Raw genomic sequence first — 19,808 nt, 5'->3', positions numbered from 1 at the left:
GCGTGCATGCGTGATCTCGTAGGCAAATATAATACTTTTTTACTCCACTACAATTATTTGAATTCTTTAGTTACTTTGTAGCTACAGATCATTACAAAACATACATTAACCTCTTAAACCTTATTTCACCTAAGCGTCTATTGAAAACGTTGCCAGCTTGTAGATTACTATAAAGACATTTTTAGGTGGTACTTTAAGTACATTTTGTCGTTGTACGCAAGTACAATTTTGAAGTCAGGACCTTTACTTGTAACAGAGTATTTGTACATGTATGGTGGTATTGCTACTTGAGTGTACTTATTATTGAACAGTGGTGCTGCAGTGATGAAATGTGTTCCGGAATATGAGCTCATGTTTATCTGTTCTCCTTTGGTTAACATGTAATGGAGACATTTCCATGTACTGTATATGTTGTCGATGTCGGGCGGAAACCTTGTATCTACATATTTAGATTATTTTTCATAAATTGATTAGCTACTTCGTCATACAAAAGTGCCACACAAAGGTAGTGGAAATAAGCTCACACTATTTTACTTTTTTACATATAAAAAAAAATCTACGTTTTGTGGACATATCCAGCGCAGCGATAGGTCATTGAGATATGGAAGTCGGAAGGTTTATTTTATAATTCCCCGGACCCCCTTCATTAATTCTCTAACAGTATTCACAATTCAATCAGGTGGTCCTTTTAAGCAGTCACTACTGACTCGGTGGTGTTTGTTGTTGATGATAGAGCTGTGTCTCGGTGCACAGATAATCTGGGATATCACATGAGCAGAGCCACACTGCTATAATAAATACATGCAACAAATGGTTAATGATCAATCTGAGCTGAAGAGTCTTAATGAAACGAGGTTTCCACATGACAGTCACAATATAAATACATAACGTACTTAATATATATGTACGTTCCAGTCTATGCACACACACAGGCGCACGCACGCGCTCGCACGCACACACGCACACACGCACACACGCACGCACGCACGCACGCAAGCACACACACCCAAATGCACAACCTTTATTATTATTCTGAAGAAAAAATAAACAATGTTGTCAGGTCATACATGCATTATTGTTTTGTGTACTTATGTTGATGGTGGACATTAACCATGTGGCTTCTGTTTTCATTGCGGAATATACACTTGGAGGCAGACGCCACTTTGCAATGGTGCAAGCTACGCATGTGCTGCTTTAGGGAAATAAGGAAACGTATTTCAATTAGAGGCGTTGTGATATTGATTTTAATCTGATCTGGTCTACATCTGTGGTTCTCAAACCGTTTCCTGTCAAGGTCACGTTGTGTGCTTGTAGATCAGCAGTTGTTCAGTGAAGGGATTTGGTGTATACAGAAGAAAGATGCGATCCAATTACAGAACTAACGCAGGTCCAACCCTGTTCAGACAGGAGTGGGATTGGTTTCATGCTAAGGAGCGTGTTCCAAATCTGATTTGTAAAACAATTCAGATTCCATTATGCTTTTTGCTGTTCAGACTGCATACTGTAAAAAACAATGTGACTCCAAATTATAGTCCACAAAAATCTCCTAGGCACTCAACTCAAGGGGGAGTCTTGACGTGGGGTCTCTTGCAGTTTAACTGGGAGCAGATCCTTGACTAATGACTATATACAGTGAACGAACTATCCGCACTCTCTTGAGTATAGTTTCTAGATTCTTTAATAAAGGTTTGCTCAACAGCAGCAGTCTACCTCGAGAAACGGATGCAAAGTGAAATATAATATTAGCTAAACGATAGAAAGTATACAGCTCTGTTGCATAGTAAATACAATTTACAATATAATCATATTTACATGTAATGCATCATAAAGAGTACCTGTATTTTACAGTTCCAACCTATTAAAAACAAGAAATTATCACACATATTTGTCAGGGGAAAGAAGCGCTGGTTTCTTTATTTAGTAACAAACGCTCCTCTCAACCGGCCGGTCTCAATCATAACATTACGTTACATAACATTGGGTGTCTCTAAATATTTCTGTTACCCGCTTCCTGTTACCTGTTTCCTGGTCATGTGACCTGAGTAACCAATACATGACAGCAGCGTGTGTGGCAGCCAATCAGGACTAGGTCCTCGGTATGACTCAAGTATGACTAGGTCTTCTACTCAAGAGAGTGCGACTAATCCTTTCACCAAGTACGGTATAGTTACCTTGCTAAACTAAGCCGTCTCTCTCTTTCTCGTTGGGTCTTTGTTGTCTCAGGTGGAGTTGACGGGCAGCAGTGCGTTCGACTACATCCACCCGGGCGACCACGTGGAGACGGCCGAGCAGCTGGGCATGAAGCTGCCTCCAGGAAGAGGGATCTCCCTGTCCCAGGGAACAGCCAATGAGGACGCTGCGTCGTCCGCCTCCTCCTCCTCGCACTCCGAAACACCTGAACCAGGTAGGCTTAATTGGAGGAGAGGAACGGGAGAGTATGTGTTGGGTTGGGTTGGGTTATCCATTGACTTTTATCCCATGGCAGTCCGGTCCTAAACTAATATGTTTTAAAATGAAGGCCTAACTGCCTATACGGTGCCAGAACCCATTCTTTCCAATAGGAAAAACGGTCATGTATTACAAAATATATGTAGGCTACTGTAATTGCAAATTTGAGAAATGGGGTATACTTTGTTTCATTCTGAGTCTCTGAGAGGCTGCTGCTGGTGCTGCCTTACTTTGCACTGATTCTAGATCAGTATACGTATTAATAATATCAAGTAATATATATATATATATATATATATATATATATATATATATATATATATAGAGAGAGAGAGAGAGACAGAGAGACGGACGGACAGGCGAGGCGGTAAGGACACAGAGGGCGAGGGAGGAGGGGAAAAGGTCAATATGGAGGTTGAACTTTGGGAAGTCAGAGAAGAGAAGAGAGCGACAGACAGAGGCAAGAGAAAGGTCAATGAAAAAAAATGAGGGAGAGAGAGAGAGAAGGTCAGTTGAGGATGCAGGAAGGATGGTGGGATGGATGGAGGAGTGGAGGGAAGACAGGAGGAGAGGAAGAACTGAAAGCAGGAGGTACAACTATGCATGGAGTTGAACTGTCAACCTCCTCTCCTCTCCTCTCCTCTCCTCTCCTCTCCTCTCCTCTCCTCTCCTGTGTATTTAATTAGCAGACAGATTGTAAATCAGAGCACATGCTCCGTGGTGGTACAGAAGCCTGAAAAGGACATATTTCTCATCGGAATTCTTTCCACTTACCTACCGCGCACAAGCACACGAACGCACGCACGCACGCACGCACGCACGCACGCACACACACACACACACACGCAGCCTCCCATCACCATATGTCATTGACTTTTGCCTTCCAAACATACTCCCCACCATCCATTTACACCTCTCTCTCTCTCTCTCTCTCTCTCTCTCTCTCTCTGACATGTGGTGATGATAATTTAAGTATTAAGGGGGTAAAATCCATTTATAAATTAAACAAAAGACTGGATATCCATCTGAGTCTCTCCCTCACTTCATCAGCCTGTACAAACAGAGAGAGAGAGAGAGAGAGATGGTCTGGGTCTACAGAGAGAGACGCTGGTAATTAGATCTGCCACGGAATTCTTCTTTCTTTCGTTTCTATCGTTTCGTCGGCTGATTGGGGAGGATGGAAGCTGTAAATTAATTGGAAGTTCCATGTTTTTTTGTTTTTTTGTCGTTTTCATTCTCTCTCTCTCTCTCTCTCTCCTTTTTGCTCCCTCGGGTTTCCTTGTTGTTCATTTCTTCTCCTCCTCTCGTCCCCTCGCCTCCTCCTGTCTTGCTGAGCACCCCCCCCCACCACCCCCACAACAACATTCTGTAGGGTGGTATACGTTCTCTCATCCCTCTACACGCCGTGCCAGACCTTACCTATCTTTGCCACTGGGTCACAGCATCACTGTGACCCAGTGGTCTCATCCCTATATATCTCAGCCTCACTGTGACCCAGTGGTCTCATCCCTATATATCTCAGCCTCACTGTGACCCAGTGGTCTCATCCCTATATATCTCAGCCTCACTGTGACCCAGTGGTCTCATCCCTATATATCTCAACCTCACTGTGACCCAGTGGTCTCATCCCTATATAGCTCAGCCTCACTGTGACCCAGTGGTCTCATCCCTATATATCTCAGCATCGCTGTGACCCAGTGGTCTCATCCCTATATATCTCAGCCTCACTGTGACCCAGTGGTCTCATCCCTATATATCTCAGCATCACTGTGACCCAGTGGTCTCATCCCTATATATCTCAGCATCGCTGTGACCCAGTGGTCTCATCCCTATATATCTCAGCCTCACTGTGACCCAGTGGTCTCATCCCTATATATCTCAGCATCACTGTGACCCAGTGGTCTCATCCCTATATATCTCAGCATCGCTGTGACCCAGTGGTCTCATCCCTATATATCTCAGCATCGCTGTGACCCAGTGGTCTCATCCCTATATATCTCAGCATCGCTGTGACCCAGTGGTCTCATCCCTATATATCTCAGCATCACTGTGACCCAGTGGTCTCATCCCTATATATCTCAGCCTCACTGTGACCCAGTGGTCTCATCCCTATATATCTCAGCCTCACTGTGACCCAGTGGTCTCATCCCTATATATCTCAGCATTACTGTGACCCAGTGGTCTCATCCCTATATACCAGCGGTTCCCAAAACGTTTCATCTCAAGGACCCCCAAATTGACACTAATTAGCCCTGCAGACCTCCATTTGAAAATACATGCCAGGGACCCCCATGAGAGAAGGCTCCAGCAGAGATTCTCAACCTGTTTCATTTCAAGGACCACCAGTTTGACATGGATTAGTCTACGGACCCCCATTTAATGGCACTTCTATCTCGGGGACACCCAATTTGTAGATTTAAAATCTATGTTCATTTAACTCTGAGAGTGTACAAATGAAATGAAAGCAATTTGTACACTCAGAGTTACAGACCCATAAGGGTCCATTTGGTTCCAAACTATCATTTAGCTGGGGACCCCCTGGAACACCCTCAAGGACCCCTGAGGGTCTCCGGACCCCACGGACCCCACTTTGGGAACCACTGCTATACACCCCATGTGGCGCTGATATAGACATAACACACACGGTCAAACTGTCGGAGCGGCATGCACCGCTCAAAAATAAATGCTCCTATACTTCTATTAGTCTTCTATTATGTCTATGTATATTTGTATGTGCTTTTATTTCATATGGTGCAAGGTACCGGGGTTGTGGCTCTTTCAGAGCGGGAACTCTGGGGGGAGGGAAAAAAGGGGAAAAAATGTTCGAAAAATGTTGTATAATATCTTCGTGTGAACATTAATAAAAAAACTTTGATAAAAAAAAAAAAAAATGCTCCTATTGTTCATATAGAGAGTGTTTGGCTGACATTGGACCAAGGACGGAGCGGTTGGAAGTTGTTTAAAATCTGACGGCCGCCTCTCTGCTGGCTTATAATATATGAGAGTTGAACGCGGGCGCTCCCGTATCGTTTCTAATTACGGTCCTCTCTCATAAAGTATTTAAAAGTGCAGCGTTGGAATAGGAGTTGACCTCGGAGAAGAGGGACGTCTGTCTTTGAAGTATATACTCCTCCATCGCTCTCTCTCTCTCTCTCTCTCTCTCTCTCTCTCTCTCTCCCCCATTCACTCTCGCAAGGCCAGCGTCTTTTTAAACACTGATGCAATTTGACTAAAGATGAGTCACACTCCTGTGTGTGTGTGTGTGTGTGTGTGTGTGTGTGTGTGTGTGTGTGTGTGTGTGTGTGTGTGTGTGTGTGTGTGTGTGTGTGTGTGTGTGTGTGTGTGTGTGTGTGTGTGTGTGTGTGTGTGTGTGTGTGTGTGTGTGTGTGTGTGTGGTTGGTTCTCCGAGTTTCATTGGTTAGTAGAGGCAGTGTGTACATACACTGACCCGGTCATCCGGAACTGGAATCGGTTCCATCACATTTGGAACCGTTTTCCGGAAGCGGTCTGATCACACTGTCAGAGCTGGTACTGTATGTGGACTTCATGTCTGCTAACTGCTTATACAATTACAATACGGGTTGGTTCTCAAACTTTGTATTATCAAGGACCACCATAACTCTGAGGGTGTACAAATGGAACCTAGTCTCGTGTTACCAGACCTGTTGCCTCTGCGATCTCCAAACGCTTCATCATACAGTCTGGGCCAACGGAAGAGCTGTCATGAGTAAACTATAAAGTGGAAATGGAGCCTCCTCGCCACTTCCATTTCGTCTTTACAGTCGCGCACATTTATCCTAGTATAAATAGGAAACATCTAAGCATATATATAGCTTGTTGCTTAGCAGAAAAGGAAATAAAAAATATATTTTCGTGAACGGAAATGGTAGCTTCCGTTACTCAGCTCATGGGGGCTATAGTCCCAGACTCTATATAGCATTCGGAGATTGTGGAATAGTTGTCTGGCTACGCGAGACTAAATGGAACCTGACAGGGTCCATTTGGTTCCCTTTGTACGCTCTCTCAGAGTTGGACTGTTAAGGGTTTGGAACCAGCCAACCAACATTTAGAACCCCAGAAAGAAGGTATAGGATGTCCACACAGGCGCACAGCGTTCATTTGGAACCCCCTAAAGTAACCCAGAGGGTACCACTAAAATAATATGCATACGCACTGTGTTTACGATTGAATTTGTGCATAAAAAATTAAGGCCAAAATTCTAAAACAATTGTGTATGAATCGTGAAAGGGAACCGTTAAGAATTGGACTCTTAACCCATTTTGGGCGGTAACCCCTTTTGGTGTTTATATAGCATTATGTTATACTTTAGCTATTGAAAAATAGCAGATCTACAAGCTCATAGCGCTGCACCGAGTGCCGTGCTACAAGCTTGTAGGTCTGCTATTTTTGAAAAATCGTGAAAATGTGGCGCAAATCATTGAATATATATTAATTTCAGAGCGAAAGTTTTTAACTCAAATCTTTGCTTCTGGGGGGTCCCTGGTACAGCATATTTTCAGATGGGGGTCGGTGGCCAATTACATAATAATCTTGGGGGGTCCTTGACATGAAAATGTTTGAGAATTAACCACTGAATGACGAAAACTGTCATGATTTAGAAGAGGGAATTGTTAAGGAACCTGAATCGTTAAAATCCTACAGGATCCCAACCCTAGTACAGCTAAGGTAGTATGGCGTGAATGAGTTTCAGTGTTGTTCCCTCAAGGTCATTGCTGCTAGCCTACATTAATCTACTGTATACTGACTTCCATGGTGCTGTGATTTGAGTGGAATTTCATACTGAGGGGATCGGCCCAATGTCGAGAACAATGTTCAAGATCAACATGGAAACCCCTTAAAAAAATACAGAAAATAACTTTTCAGGTTCCAATTCAGACGTTCGTGCCCCTGACTGGATGATATTGGTATCCAGACCTGAAAATGATTCATTGAAATATTGAATGATTTACTTATTTTAACAAATGAGTACGAAGCAACTTTAATATCAATAATTAACTTCTTAATCTAATGTCACAGTGCTGACATTCATTTACAGACACACTGCAAGGTCAGACTCAAAACAAGCCTATACTTAAGCTCTGCAATTCATTTTCACTCATTTTTTAATAATTAGCCAGACAATTTAGTCAAGAAAACGTGAAACGTGAATGTTCATTTTTACTAATTCTTCTTACGCTCTTTTGATAAAGTGCAGATTTAATTACACCAGCGTTGGCAAAGGCTCATTTAGATGTATTAATATACGAGAAACGTTGAATGCTAATCTTAGCGATTGTCCTGCGTCTCTCCTGACGCACAGTAAAATCCTCTGCGTGAATTTAACCATTCATAACTGGGAGGATGTACAAATGTAACCAAATGGACCCATTGGGTTACATTTGTACGCTCTCCCAGTTAAATTCACGCTCGGTATTTCACAGCACAAGTTCTCCATTATTAGCTCCAGACATTTCTTAATTGTCCGCAACTCCACTTATTTTAACATCACAAGTCCTTGATTATTGTTGCTAATTATGCTATTAGCTGCAGTGGCTGCTGGAATAATTCTTAGTAATCGCACACATTTATCATAATTAATCCAGTTTACCGCCACCTCCACTTAAAGTCACTTTAAGGGGTCGCCTTTGTCTTTCGTCTCCCAAGGTCAACGCGCGCGCGTGTGTGTGTGTGTGTGTGTGTGTGTGTGTGTGTGTGTGTGTGTGTGTGTGTGTGTGTGTGTGTGTGTGTGTGTGTGTGTGTGTGTGTGTGTGTGTGTGTGTGTGTGTGTGTGTGTGTGTGTGTGTGTGTGTGTGTGTGTGTGTGTGTGTGTGTGTGTGTGTGTGTACTGCTGTACGTCTGTTTGTCCAGAATGGCAACGTATTTCAAGCTAATCTCCTTTTATAACTTCGGCAGAACAGGCAGAACCCCTACGCAGACTATGATGCGCTCCGCGTCAACAGCGCACATTAGCATAACGCAGCGCTGCATGTTTTACAGTATTTAGACCTTTTCATTCATGAATACGGCTAGAAGAGAAGCAGATACACTCCACACGCTCCTCTCTCACAGAGAATCCATCACAATAGACCAACTAAAAGTCCTCAAATTAATTAAACCGGAGCGTCGGCGCTGTTAAAGAGCCATAAAAACCCACTTGAGCCCAAACAAAGAGCTTCCCCTGGCCTGTAGGATTGCCACTAAAAACAAAATTAGCCGTCTGCTTCGTTAAGTTCGTTAAGTTTCTCGCGCGGACGGCCGGCGACCCGCTCGCTCTCTCCGGAGCTAATTGGAAATCTGCAGGGTGCACAATGGCCAATCAGGGGCTATTATTATTTGAGTTTTTTCTTTTAATTGGGTTCCTTAACAAGGACAGAGAGGTTTACAATGGGGCTGTCTGGGTGTTGATATAATGACAGAAGAGGACAGCTGAACAGCATGCAGGGCTTCTGGGTTATAGGACATGAAGAGAACCCATCCTCTATGAGGTTGAGAACACTTTATTGGACCTCAAATCACCTCACCAGCTATAAGTGACGGCCACGTTTAAAAAAAAAAAAAAAGTTCTGGAGTCCCTGTGCAGTGCTGCACAGTATACTGAGTACATTTACTTGAGTACGCTAGTGGCTCAGCCGGTAGATTTGGGACAGACGGTCCACTTTTGACACACTGTCTGTGACTCGCCAGTTAATCCCATAGTTTAGCTGGAAGTGTAGCTGCTACTAGTTAGCATTAGCAACGTTAGCACCTTGCGCTGTCTGTGGTGTGGACACGCCGGCGTCACTTTCTCTCGCTGCGTGTGTGTGTGTGTGTGTGTGTGTGTGTGTGTGTGTGCTCGCATGTGTGCACTGTGCAGTGCATGCATGCGTGCGAGTAAATAAATAAAGCACGCTCACGTGTGTGTGTGTGTGTGTGTGTGTGTGTGTGTGTGTGTGTGTGTGTGCGCGCGCGCGTGCGTGCGTGCGTGTGAGTAAATAAATAAAACGCTTGATACATACAACTTGTAGTCCTACATCACCCCCCCCCCAGGGCTTACATATACTAAATAGATATATTAAAAAAGGAAACATGCAGCTCAACTGTTGAATAAGGAGAGGATGGTATACATGTCTTAAATTGACTAAGGCTAAAATAATGAAGTAAACTGACCCTGTTGACTGTATTATAATTTATTATTTTGCCAGTGAATATAATTTCTGATATGAAGAGTCTAACTGTAAGGGATTTTGAGATGGGAGTGCGATTGCTGGACCCGTTTAAAAAAAATCACACCTGTGTGAAGTGAGCGGCACTCTTATCATCTTATCATCCATTCATTGTCATTTTTGTGACTAATTAGGACAGAAATCTACTGAATATAGGAGGGGCTAGTGCTCCTCAAACTGTTGGAGTAAATTAATTGTTCTATGACTATCAGGAAGTTAATGTTAACATCTTGCTCAATACTGACTATAGATTTGTACTGATTTAGTAAATAATCATCTGTCATTTTTGAGTGGTGCAACCACACTATAGACGGCTACAGTATGTGTGTGTGGCTGTGTCCCTGGGTCTGTCCCTGGCGGTGTCACTGGGTCTGTCCCTGGCTGTGTCCCTGGTGGTGTCACTGGGTCTGTCCCTGTGTCATTGGGTCTGACCTGGCTGTGTCCCTGTGTCATTGAGTCTGTCCCTGGCTGTCCCTGTGTCATTGGGTCTGTCCCTGGCTGTGTCCCTGTGTCATTGAGTCTGTCCCTGGCTGTGTCCCTGTGTCATTGGGTCTGTCCCTGGCTGTGTCCCTGGCGGTGTCACTGGGTCTGTTCCTGGCTGTGTCCCTGTGTCATTGGGTCTGTCCCTGGATCTATCCCTGGCTGTGTCCGTGGGTCTGCCCTTGGCTGTGTCCCTGTGTCCCTGGGTCTGTCCTTGGCTGTGTCCCTGGATCTGTCCCTGGCTGTGTCCCTGTGTCCCTGGCTGTGTCAGAGCACGAATATAGTGTTATAGCATTTGTTCACCACCAAGTGTCACTGTTGCACAGCCTAACACACAGACACACAGGCCGGGGCGGAGGGCTAGTACAGTGCAGGAAGTAATTAATTTGAACATCTTTCTACATACTGAGAGTAATAGATTTGTGCTGATGACTCTTAAGTGTAGTATATACTGTCCCCCACGACCCCCCCCCCCCCCCCCCCAAAAGTGGGTTTAGTACCGATAAACGCTCAAAAGATCTGCGCCGCAGCTTCGCGGCACATCGTCGGGCCCCGCACACTGTCACCTTTTTCACCTTGGGCCTGTTTGCATGCCTGCATTTAGGTCGACCTCATGCTATAACTTCAGCAGCAGCCTACCATTCTATGCCAGTCAACTGTCTTCCTTCCTGTGCATTTGCCGCAGATACAAAAGCAGCTGCATGGTATTGATATGACTGTCATCAAACATACACGATACTAAATGTATGACATTTATGAGGTCATTTCTTGTTTCACTGACGGAAGGCTGGAAAGAAAGAAAGAAAGAAAAAGAGGGAGACTACAGGAAATGGGAGACAGACAGACAGACAGCGGCAGGTGGGGTTAAAGGTCAGGTAGCTACAGTGGCTGGTTGAGGTCATGTTTGCTCAGATGAGATGCTCTAACTTCCACACACTCACGCACACATACACACACACAGGTATATTCTGTATGAGACGTGCACGTACAGTACATGCATGCATAAACGCACACACACAGATGGATCTACGTGTGTGTGTGTGTGTGTGTGTGTGTGTGTGTGTGTGTGTGTGTGTGTGTGTGTGTGTGTGTGTGTGTGTGTGTGTGTGTGTGTGTGTGTGTGTGTGTGTGTGTGTGTGTGTGTGTGTGTGTGTGTGTGTGTGTGTGTGTGTGTGTGTGTGTGTGTGTGTGTGTGTGTGTGTGTGTGTCGTTGCTTTTAAACACTTTGAGCATCTTTACCGGGTGCCTGGTCGGGAAAGTAACTTAACACTGTACTGATGCTCTGCGGCATACTACGTCAACTGATTAAAATAATAATTAAAAGTGCCTTAAAACGAGAGTTCCGTGAGTCCTGGTTTTCTCTTTGAGAAATGTTCTTGTTAATATACAGTGATACAACAATGTTTTGCGAGTGTGTTTGTGTGCGTGCGGCCCGCGTCTCTGATTCTATTCTCTCCATGCGTCTGTCCTTCCGTCACAACGGATTGAATCAATCACATCAAACACAACTCGGCCTCTCCCACTCTATCTGTTCTGCTTTTCTCCTCTTTTTTCCTGCTGGTTGCATCATCCTCTCCTTTCTTGTTTGTCATTCTTTCATGTACCGCCTCAGAACATATTTGGCTCTCCATGTACCACCATAATAACTGATGATAAAATACAGGAGCGTATACCTGCCCCTTTTGTTCCATTCCTAAGCCAATAATGCTGCTGCTCTGACAAAACTCATGTCTAATCACTAATCAGCTGTAGTAATATAAATATTTCATTACACTTTTTTCTCCTTTTTTGGGTGACTCCTCTGCGTACCATTAGCGGTGGGCTCAAGTACCACTAGTGGTACTATAGTACCAGTGGTTGGGAACCTCTGCTTTAGAGCACCGAAATGTATTCATTAATTTAATATTAATGTTATTTATTTACTCATCCCGGGTCGTGGTTCCCTCCCACCCCCATTCTAAATTCCCATGAAAGTTTTTTAATGTCGCACTCCCAAAACAAAACGAATGAATGAGCATGTCTGTTTGACTCATATGGATATGAAGCGTAAACTGACATTACCGCCTATAGGGTTAAGAAATGTTGCAACAGCTTTTCCTCTGGGTGTCCCTGGCACGAAACATTTTCATATTTGGTACTATATCATATCATATATGATATGATGTAGTACTTTATTGTCAGCTCACACTGAAATTTGTCTTGCGTCCATGTATGCAGAACACACATTTGACATAGCACAAACAACAAAACAATATTACATACATGAAGACAAGAGCAATGTCCACCACTTAGATTACCCCATGTCTACAACAACTCCTGATTAAGCCTCAAAGTCGACTGGTGGACAAAGGACCTCTTTAGTCTGACTTAATTGTATGCTGGTACACCATATCTGCTTTCTGAAGGTAGCAACCTATATTCTTCATACAACACATGGCTAGTGTTTGAGGTGATATTCCTTGCTAACCTTAGGATGATGTTATCATACGTGGATGTATAAGTCTCTGAATTGCTTGTCCAACGATCTTTGAACCAAAGAAAATTCAGTTGTTGCAGCATTTTACCATAGTTGAAGAACACTCATAATAACAGAAGTGAAGAACAAAAGAAGAATCCGTCTACTAGCACCGGACTGTACATCTAAGATGATCCTTTTGACATTTTTTGTCTGGACTGTAGATCGTTCCACGACCAAGGGCCAAAGAAGGCCAGACATTTTTTACCCCCCTCGGATTTGAATGCTGGTACTACACACCGCAGCCAAGCATTTGACCTGAGGTTGAGACCATTTTGGACCAAGTCGAATTTGGATGAAATGTAAGACAGCAGGTCACCCAGAATGGCTTTATAAATGAAAATATGCCAATGCTGCAGCCTGCGAGATGCCAATGACAACCAACCAACTGCAGCATACAACGTGCAGTGATGTGTTCTGAAAGGTGAGTTAGTTATGAATCTCAATGCAGCATGGTACAAGGGATCCAATTTGTCCAAGGTGGAGGAGCAGGCAAACCATAATCCAATTGGGACAGAAAGAGACCAATGACCAGTTTTTTACGAGCTGAACAAGCAAAAAAGCCTTCAATCTGTAGAGGAAATCCAGAGTGAATTTAAGCTTTTTGCACAAGGAATCAATATGAAATTTGAAATTACGGTGTTTATCCAACCAAAAGCCAAGGTATTTGTAGCGCTCCACCCACTCGATGGGAGTTCCATCGAGATGGTCACTGGAGCTGAAATAGCTCGTGGAGTGAACAACATAGCTTTAGTTTTATTGCCATTTAGCAATAATTGTATTGGTCTGGTGTGTCATTCAGACAGACATTCCTCAGTATGACAGCTATCAGTATAAAGGGTGAAACCAACATTGGTAGTTAATGCTGAGGATAGGGTTTTGTTTTACGCTCTGACTCTGTACTCTGATAGTAAGAAAATAAGCATACCAGTGAATTAAGTATGGATTAAGTTCCAACTATACCATCTTTGACACTAGAATATCAGACTGTATTGTATTGAAAGCTGAAAGTCTAAGAACAGCACCCTTGCATGATTCGTATTAGACAGATGTAGGTGTTTTGTAATTAAGTGGACTAGTATCATTACGGGGTCCCTGACTTGAATAGGTTTGAGAAGCAGTCGGTATAAAAATGATGACAAATTGCAGCTTAAAGCATAAGTATAGCGTGCATGCGTGCGTGCATGCATGTTCATAAAATAAGCGACATGCTAGCGTGTGGATATCAATATGCTTCAGATGTGCATGTTTTTCATCACTTGGAGCCCAACAGGGAACCTGAACTGTGTGTGTGTGTGTGTGTGTGTGTGTGTGTGTGCACACACATGTCCCAGTGGGCTGTCTGAGAGCATACAGCAGCCATGTCAACACACACAAAGACAATATTGTTTATTTCACCTCTACACCCCAACAAACACACATGCTATTTGTCCTCCATACATTAACACACACACACACACACACACACAGAAACCCAAGCATGGAAAGATCACATGCAGTGCAACACAATGGATTATATCAATTCCTCCTCCATCTTTCATTCTATGAATTGAAACGATCTGCATATCGTTATACATGTAAAAGACCGATTGTTGCTGTCCGTCATAATTCTTGTTTATCCATTTTTTTTTCTTCCATAAAATAATAACCCTTTGCATTTTGTATTCATGGCTTACGTGGTCAACATTGTCTGCACTGTGAGATTGTTATCACTCACTTTGAATTCACAGAACATGATGTCTTTGTAAATGTGAAGTCAAACAATGTTGATGATCAATTAAAAAAGTGCAAAGCATATTTTAACTATCTCACTTTAGAATACTAAAACAAAGTAGGCCACACAAACGCGCACGCACACACACACACTTTTGACTTTTTGACTATGCAAAAGAAATACGTTGTGAATCTAAATCTACAAAGTAACTAGTAACTACAGTTTTCAAATAATTTTAGTGGAGTAAAAAGTACAATATTTATCTGTGAGATGTAGTGGTGTAAAAGTATAGTTAGAAATACTCCAGTAAAGTAAAAGTACCTCAAAACTGTACTTGAGTATCTAGTATCCCGCCCTACAGCACTGTTTAATATAATTTATTTGTGCGTTCTTTTGTTGTATGACTGATGACAAAGTCAACAGTATGTATATCCATAACATAAGAAAGCAGCACACTAGCAGACAATACACTAGTTATTTCTTTCAATCATTTTATTATTCATATTAATTTCACAATCTGATACACATAGTACGCCCACTACTTTCTAATGTTTGATCATTTGTGTGAAAGATGTATGCAGACAGTATAGAGTTTCATGTGACAAGCTTAAGCTAGTGTAGGCTGTCCCGATTCTTGATACGTATCAAAATCGAATCGAAATTGACGTTCAATATACAGTGTATTTGTCACGCTGCGGTTATTTAGCATAATATCACGGCAGCGCGAACAAGCTGTGTTCGGTGCGACACATGCTGATGCAGTCAGCGTGGTGGAGGCTAACGCCAGTCTGTATGGGTCCAAAGTTCACGCGTAGAAGTTTTCGTGCATTTTGATCAAAGATCCTGGGAGGAGATTTTAACAGTTTTTCATGTCATTTAAAATGGCGGGTGTACTAAAGGTCAGAGGTCAAAAGTCAGCACGAAAGTTGTTCGGCATGAAGAGACACATACGTATGTGTATCAACGTTTCATTGCCAACGGTCAAACGGTTCATGAGCTATGCACGTTCAAAGTTTTCATTTTCAATTGAGTGCTATAGCGCCACCCTTTGGCCAATGGTCACCGTTTGGCATGGCCCTCTACCATGTTGCCACGTTCCACGAAAACCGACAGGTCAGCCAGAACTGCTTTTTTGGCGGAAGGAGGAGGAGGAGAAGAAAAAAAAACACAAACAATAAGTGACCAAAATCCCTTCGGGACTTCTTGGTCCCTTAATGATTGAAAGAAAGAACTAGTGTATTGTCTGCTAGCGTGCTGCTTGCTTAGGCTATGTTATGGTATGGATACACATACTGTTGACTTTTACACCTTTGTCATCAGTAATTAAAAAATATTTATAAACACAAATAAATTGCATTAAACAGTGCTGCAGGGCGGGTCTTTCTGCAACCCTATCAGCATTGGAATATAGGCACCTATAGTTACTTTCCACCACTGCTCACAAGCAACGCACGCACGCACGCACCACAACAGGTGTTGATGGAGTGCGCCTGCGGTCGGCCGCTAAGACAAATAGTTTTTAATCACGAGAGCGGCTCGTTTGTCCTCATACCGAGCGGCTCCCCACTTTTAGCCCTGAATGAACACCTCCCGCCTGGCCTGCACTGCGTGATTTAACAAACACCCATCAATCTCCCTGCGTGGCGCTCCCACCGCGCCTGCCTCTGTGTCTCCTGTCTCTCTCGCTCTCTCACACACACACACACACACACACTCTCTCTCTCTCTCTCTCTCTCTCCATAGGGCTCTATCGCTTCCTCGCTCAGCCTCTCTCTCTCCCCTTCTGTCTCTGATAAAGATGATGTACGGTGCTAGTTGTATACAAAGCAGACAGAAATAATGCGGCTCAGTGAGAGAACTGCAGCCCTCTCAGACATAACAGAACATTTTTTACCCATAATCTGAACCGTGTTTGAGTTTCATGCATTCGGTGGAATTGATTCTCTGAGATGGAGATTTGTATATATATTTTTCTTATACTGTTTTGCTTGTGATGTTCTGTTTTAATTTGAACTCCTAATAAGCTGGAGTCCTTTTAACCACCATATACAGTAAAAGGAGCTCATTGCCACTGTAAATCTCCGTAAAATGCTGTAGTGATGGTTTAGGAGTACTTTTTTTTCACTGAGCCAGATTTTTAGAAACGTCTTATATCTATATCTCTCTCTCTGTCTCTCTCTCTCTCTCTCTGTCTCTCTCTCTCTCTCTCTCTCTCTCTCTCTCTCTCTCTCTCTCTCTCTCTCTCTCTCTCTCTCTCTCTCTCTCTCTATCTATATATATACAGTATATATAAATATTTCCAGCGAAACATTTTGGTGTAGAGAGAAGTATAGGGTTTAGAAATGTTTAACTTTGTCTGTGTTTAGAAAAACATTCAAATACATATAGTAAAAGCAATTGCAGGAACGCAGCTGTTTTAATTGTGTTGTGTTGTTGAATAACCCAATTAAAACAAGCTACCCTGGCTTACGATGATGAAGATGATAAGGTGAGATTAGGGCTGGGCGATATGACGATATATATCGTATTTTCGATAGAAAATGTCTATCACGAAAAAAAAGCTATATCGCTTATATCGCCGTTTCGCTTTACGGCAGTATTTTACGTCACAGCGCTTATATACGGCATGCCCAGCAGCCCACCGCGCGCACTGAAAACAGTGAGCCAACACCTTTCGGATGTCTTCTCTATTATATACTCTAACACGACCACAACACAAGCCGAGGTGGTGCTTGCACCTAAAAGAGGGGCAACGTCTTCCATTGTATGGATATGGAAGTGGTTTTGATTACATGAAGGGAGATGATGGCTGACGAGATTCAGAGCGGTGTAAGGGGCACGTTCGGAAATACCACACCGGAGCGAACTCATCTATCAGTTTGCATTGCACAGTGCGCCTAGTGCGCTATTTCCGAACGCGCCCTAAAGTAACCGGTCATTCACTGTTATAAATGCAGGTTTCATGTTGGGTCAAATTGATAAATTGCGTGAGCCACGCATGTTTTACACAGTTGAACAATAAGCTTGTCCGTCGTCGGGTGCACTGCAAACTTCTTCCAAGACGAAGACGTTCCTCTTACCTGTGCAGTCCTGTCTTGTTTTATTGTTCCAAATAAATGATTCCATTTGAAAAGTCCTTAATTCAGCAACAGCTTACAACAACAACACAAGACGCTGACTTTGTTGTGATCATCAAAAAAAAAGGAAAATAAAAAGCCCCACTCGTCCCAGACTCGCATATACGCACAGCTGGGCATGGAGAGGTGACGACAAGATCGCGTTCTCTCTCACTCTCTCTCACTCTATCGCCTGTAGTCAATTAAACATCGTTAAGCTGCCCAACGTCTTTAACAAACTAAACTATAACTACAACAGAACATGTTGATTCCCTATACAGAGCTTAAATGAACTGAAACAACTGTAGTGACAAACTGTGACATGAGATATTTATTTTTTCCTTAAGCCAATTTAATGCAGACACAGGCCTGTACTTCTGTGTCTGAACTCTGAATGGCAACGTCTTATTTCTTTCTTTTTTCTTTTTAATTGTCATAATAATAATTATTATTAATAATACTAATAAAACTTTATTTGTATAGCACCTTTCATGACATGAAATGCAGCTCTCAAAGTGCTTTACAGAGCAATGGAGAAAAAAAGAAAAGCAAGGCAACGACATTAAAAAACAAGCAGTGATGCAATACAGTGAGGACATGAATAACAAAAAATAAAAGATCAATTAAAAGCAATGTTGTAGAAGTGGGTCTTGAGCTGTGCTTTAAAAATGTCTACAGAGGCTGAACAATTGAGTTCAGCCTCTAATTATTATTATATACATTTTATTTTGTAATATTTTTGTACTTGCTTTGGGCCTGTCTGTGCATGGGAAGGGCATCAGTATTATATTCATATAAGTAGACTGGATAATGTGAATTTAATTGTTTTTTGAGTGGTGCAACCATTATAGACAGCTATGTGTGTCCCTGTCCCTGTATCCGAGCACGGAAATAGCATAACTATTGTCACCACCAAGTGTCACTGTTGTGCAGCCTAACACAGACAGAGGCCAGGGAGGAGAGCTTGTACAGTACAGTACAGTACAGTACAGTACAGCCCAAGTACAGTAAAGTACTCGACTTGAACAAAAATCAATTATTTTAGATAAAAAAATAGGTATCGTAAAAAATATGCTATATCGTGAGTATATCGTTATCGTGATAAAATAAATTCTATATCGTGATATGAGATTTTGTCATATCGCCCAGCCCTAGGTGAGATGTTTACCATTTCTATTTAATCAGGGTATTGCCTTAATCGGGGTGTGATCAAATTATCGCTCTGTGTGTAAAACACTCTCATTAACGTTCAAGACAAATGCATGCGTGGCAGGCAGACTGTGTCGATGGTGTTTTGTTTTGGGAAATGCCCCTTCTAGATCTTTATAGAACTTCAAGGGCAAATAGTTGAGGTCTTGTATGGATCGATATGATGAGAGAGAAATGCACAAGAACTCAAGAGTATAGAAGACGTGTTCTGGGAAAATGTTCACTCTATTTCACATCAAATGTGATGTTTGATTAACCACCTAAACCCTACAACAGTATACGTACATTGATTAACCATCTGAACCCTACAACAGTATATACATTGCTGTGTGATGAATAGGGTTGGGATCCTTTAGGATTTTAACGATTCCTGTTCCGTAACGATTCTCTCTTAACGGTCCGATCTTAACCCAGCTATAGGAATCTATAGCGGGTTCCAATTGGACCCTGTCCAACTGCGAGAGTGTATAAATGGACCCTGACAGTCATTGGGTTTAATTTGTACACTCTCAGAGTTATGGTGGTCCTTAACCCATTCTGACCTGAGATCAGATTCATACGAGTTTTCCACTCGCACACTGGTCTGATGAACCCATTCTGACCTGAGATCAGATTCTAAAAATGGCAGTCGTTCTTTGATTTTTCAAAAAATAGCAGACCTACAAGCTCGTATCGCGCCACTCGGTGGCACAATATGAGCTTGTAGATCTGCTATTTTTCAATAGCTAAAGCATAACATGATGCCAACACCAAAATGGGTGCCCGGTCAGAATGGGTTAAAGTCCACAAATCCACATGCCAGCTCTGAGTAATTGAAAAAAACCAAAACAATCTGCCTCCTGGTGGCGCTATAACGGTCCAACATCAATACTATTATTGAAACCCAGAATAAGATGATTCACTTGTATTGGGCGTGTATATGTTTTATGGAATGAACAGATCAGAAATGCCCGATAGACATCCGTGCCCTATAATATGAATCCGTGAAATAAGGATTGTCTAAGTTTGTGGAAAATCGGCAGTGTTTATGGAAATCGCTGGAACAGTTTGTTGCTCAAAACGTCATTGTGTGTGTGCGCTCCTTCTGTAATGCAAAGGAAAATAATGTGTCTGATCAGTGCGAC

At 42.6% G+C, this 19,808-nt stretch overlaps 1 protein-coding gene across 1 annotated transcript in view; it reads left to right on the top strand.

Annotated features, from left to right (window-relative positions):
* The window catches only part of npas3 (neuronal PAS domain protein 3), a gene marked incomplete at its 5' end in the record, with an annotated part of 363,474 nt that overhangs the window by 290,456 nt on the left and 53,210 nt on the right, over nt 1-19,808 (top strand). The window contains one exon of the mRNA XM_083791702.1: nt 2,224-2,404. Coding sequence (XP_083647828.1) covers nt 2,224-2,404 — 181 coding nt within the window. The remainder of the gene's footprint in view (nt 1-2,223; nt 2,405-19,808) is intronic.

Source organism: Protomyctophum parallelum, assembly GCF_964188405.1.
Source record: "Protomyctophum parallelum genome assembly, chromosome: 20".
Taxonomy (NCBI): domain Eukaryota; kingdom Metazoa; phylum Chordata; class Actinopteri; order Myctophiformes; family Myctophidae; genus Protomyctophum; species Protomyctophum parallelum.
Note: the sequence above shows the minus strand (reverse complement) of the source record. Positions and strands in the feature narration are given on the sequence as shown.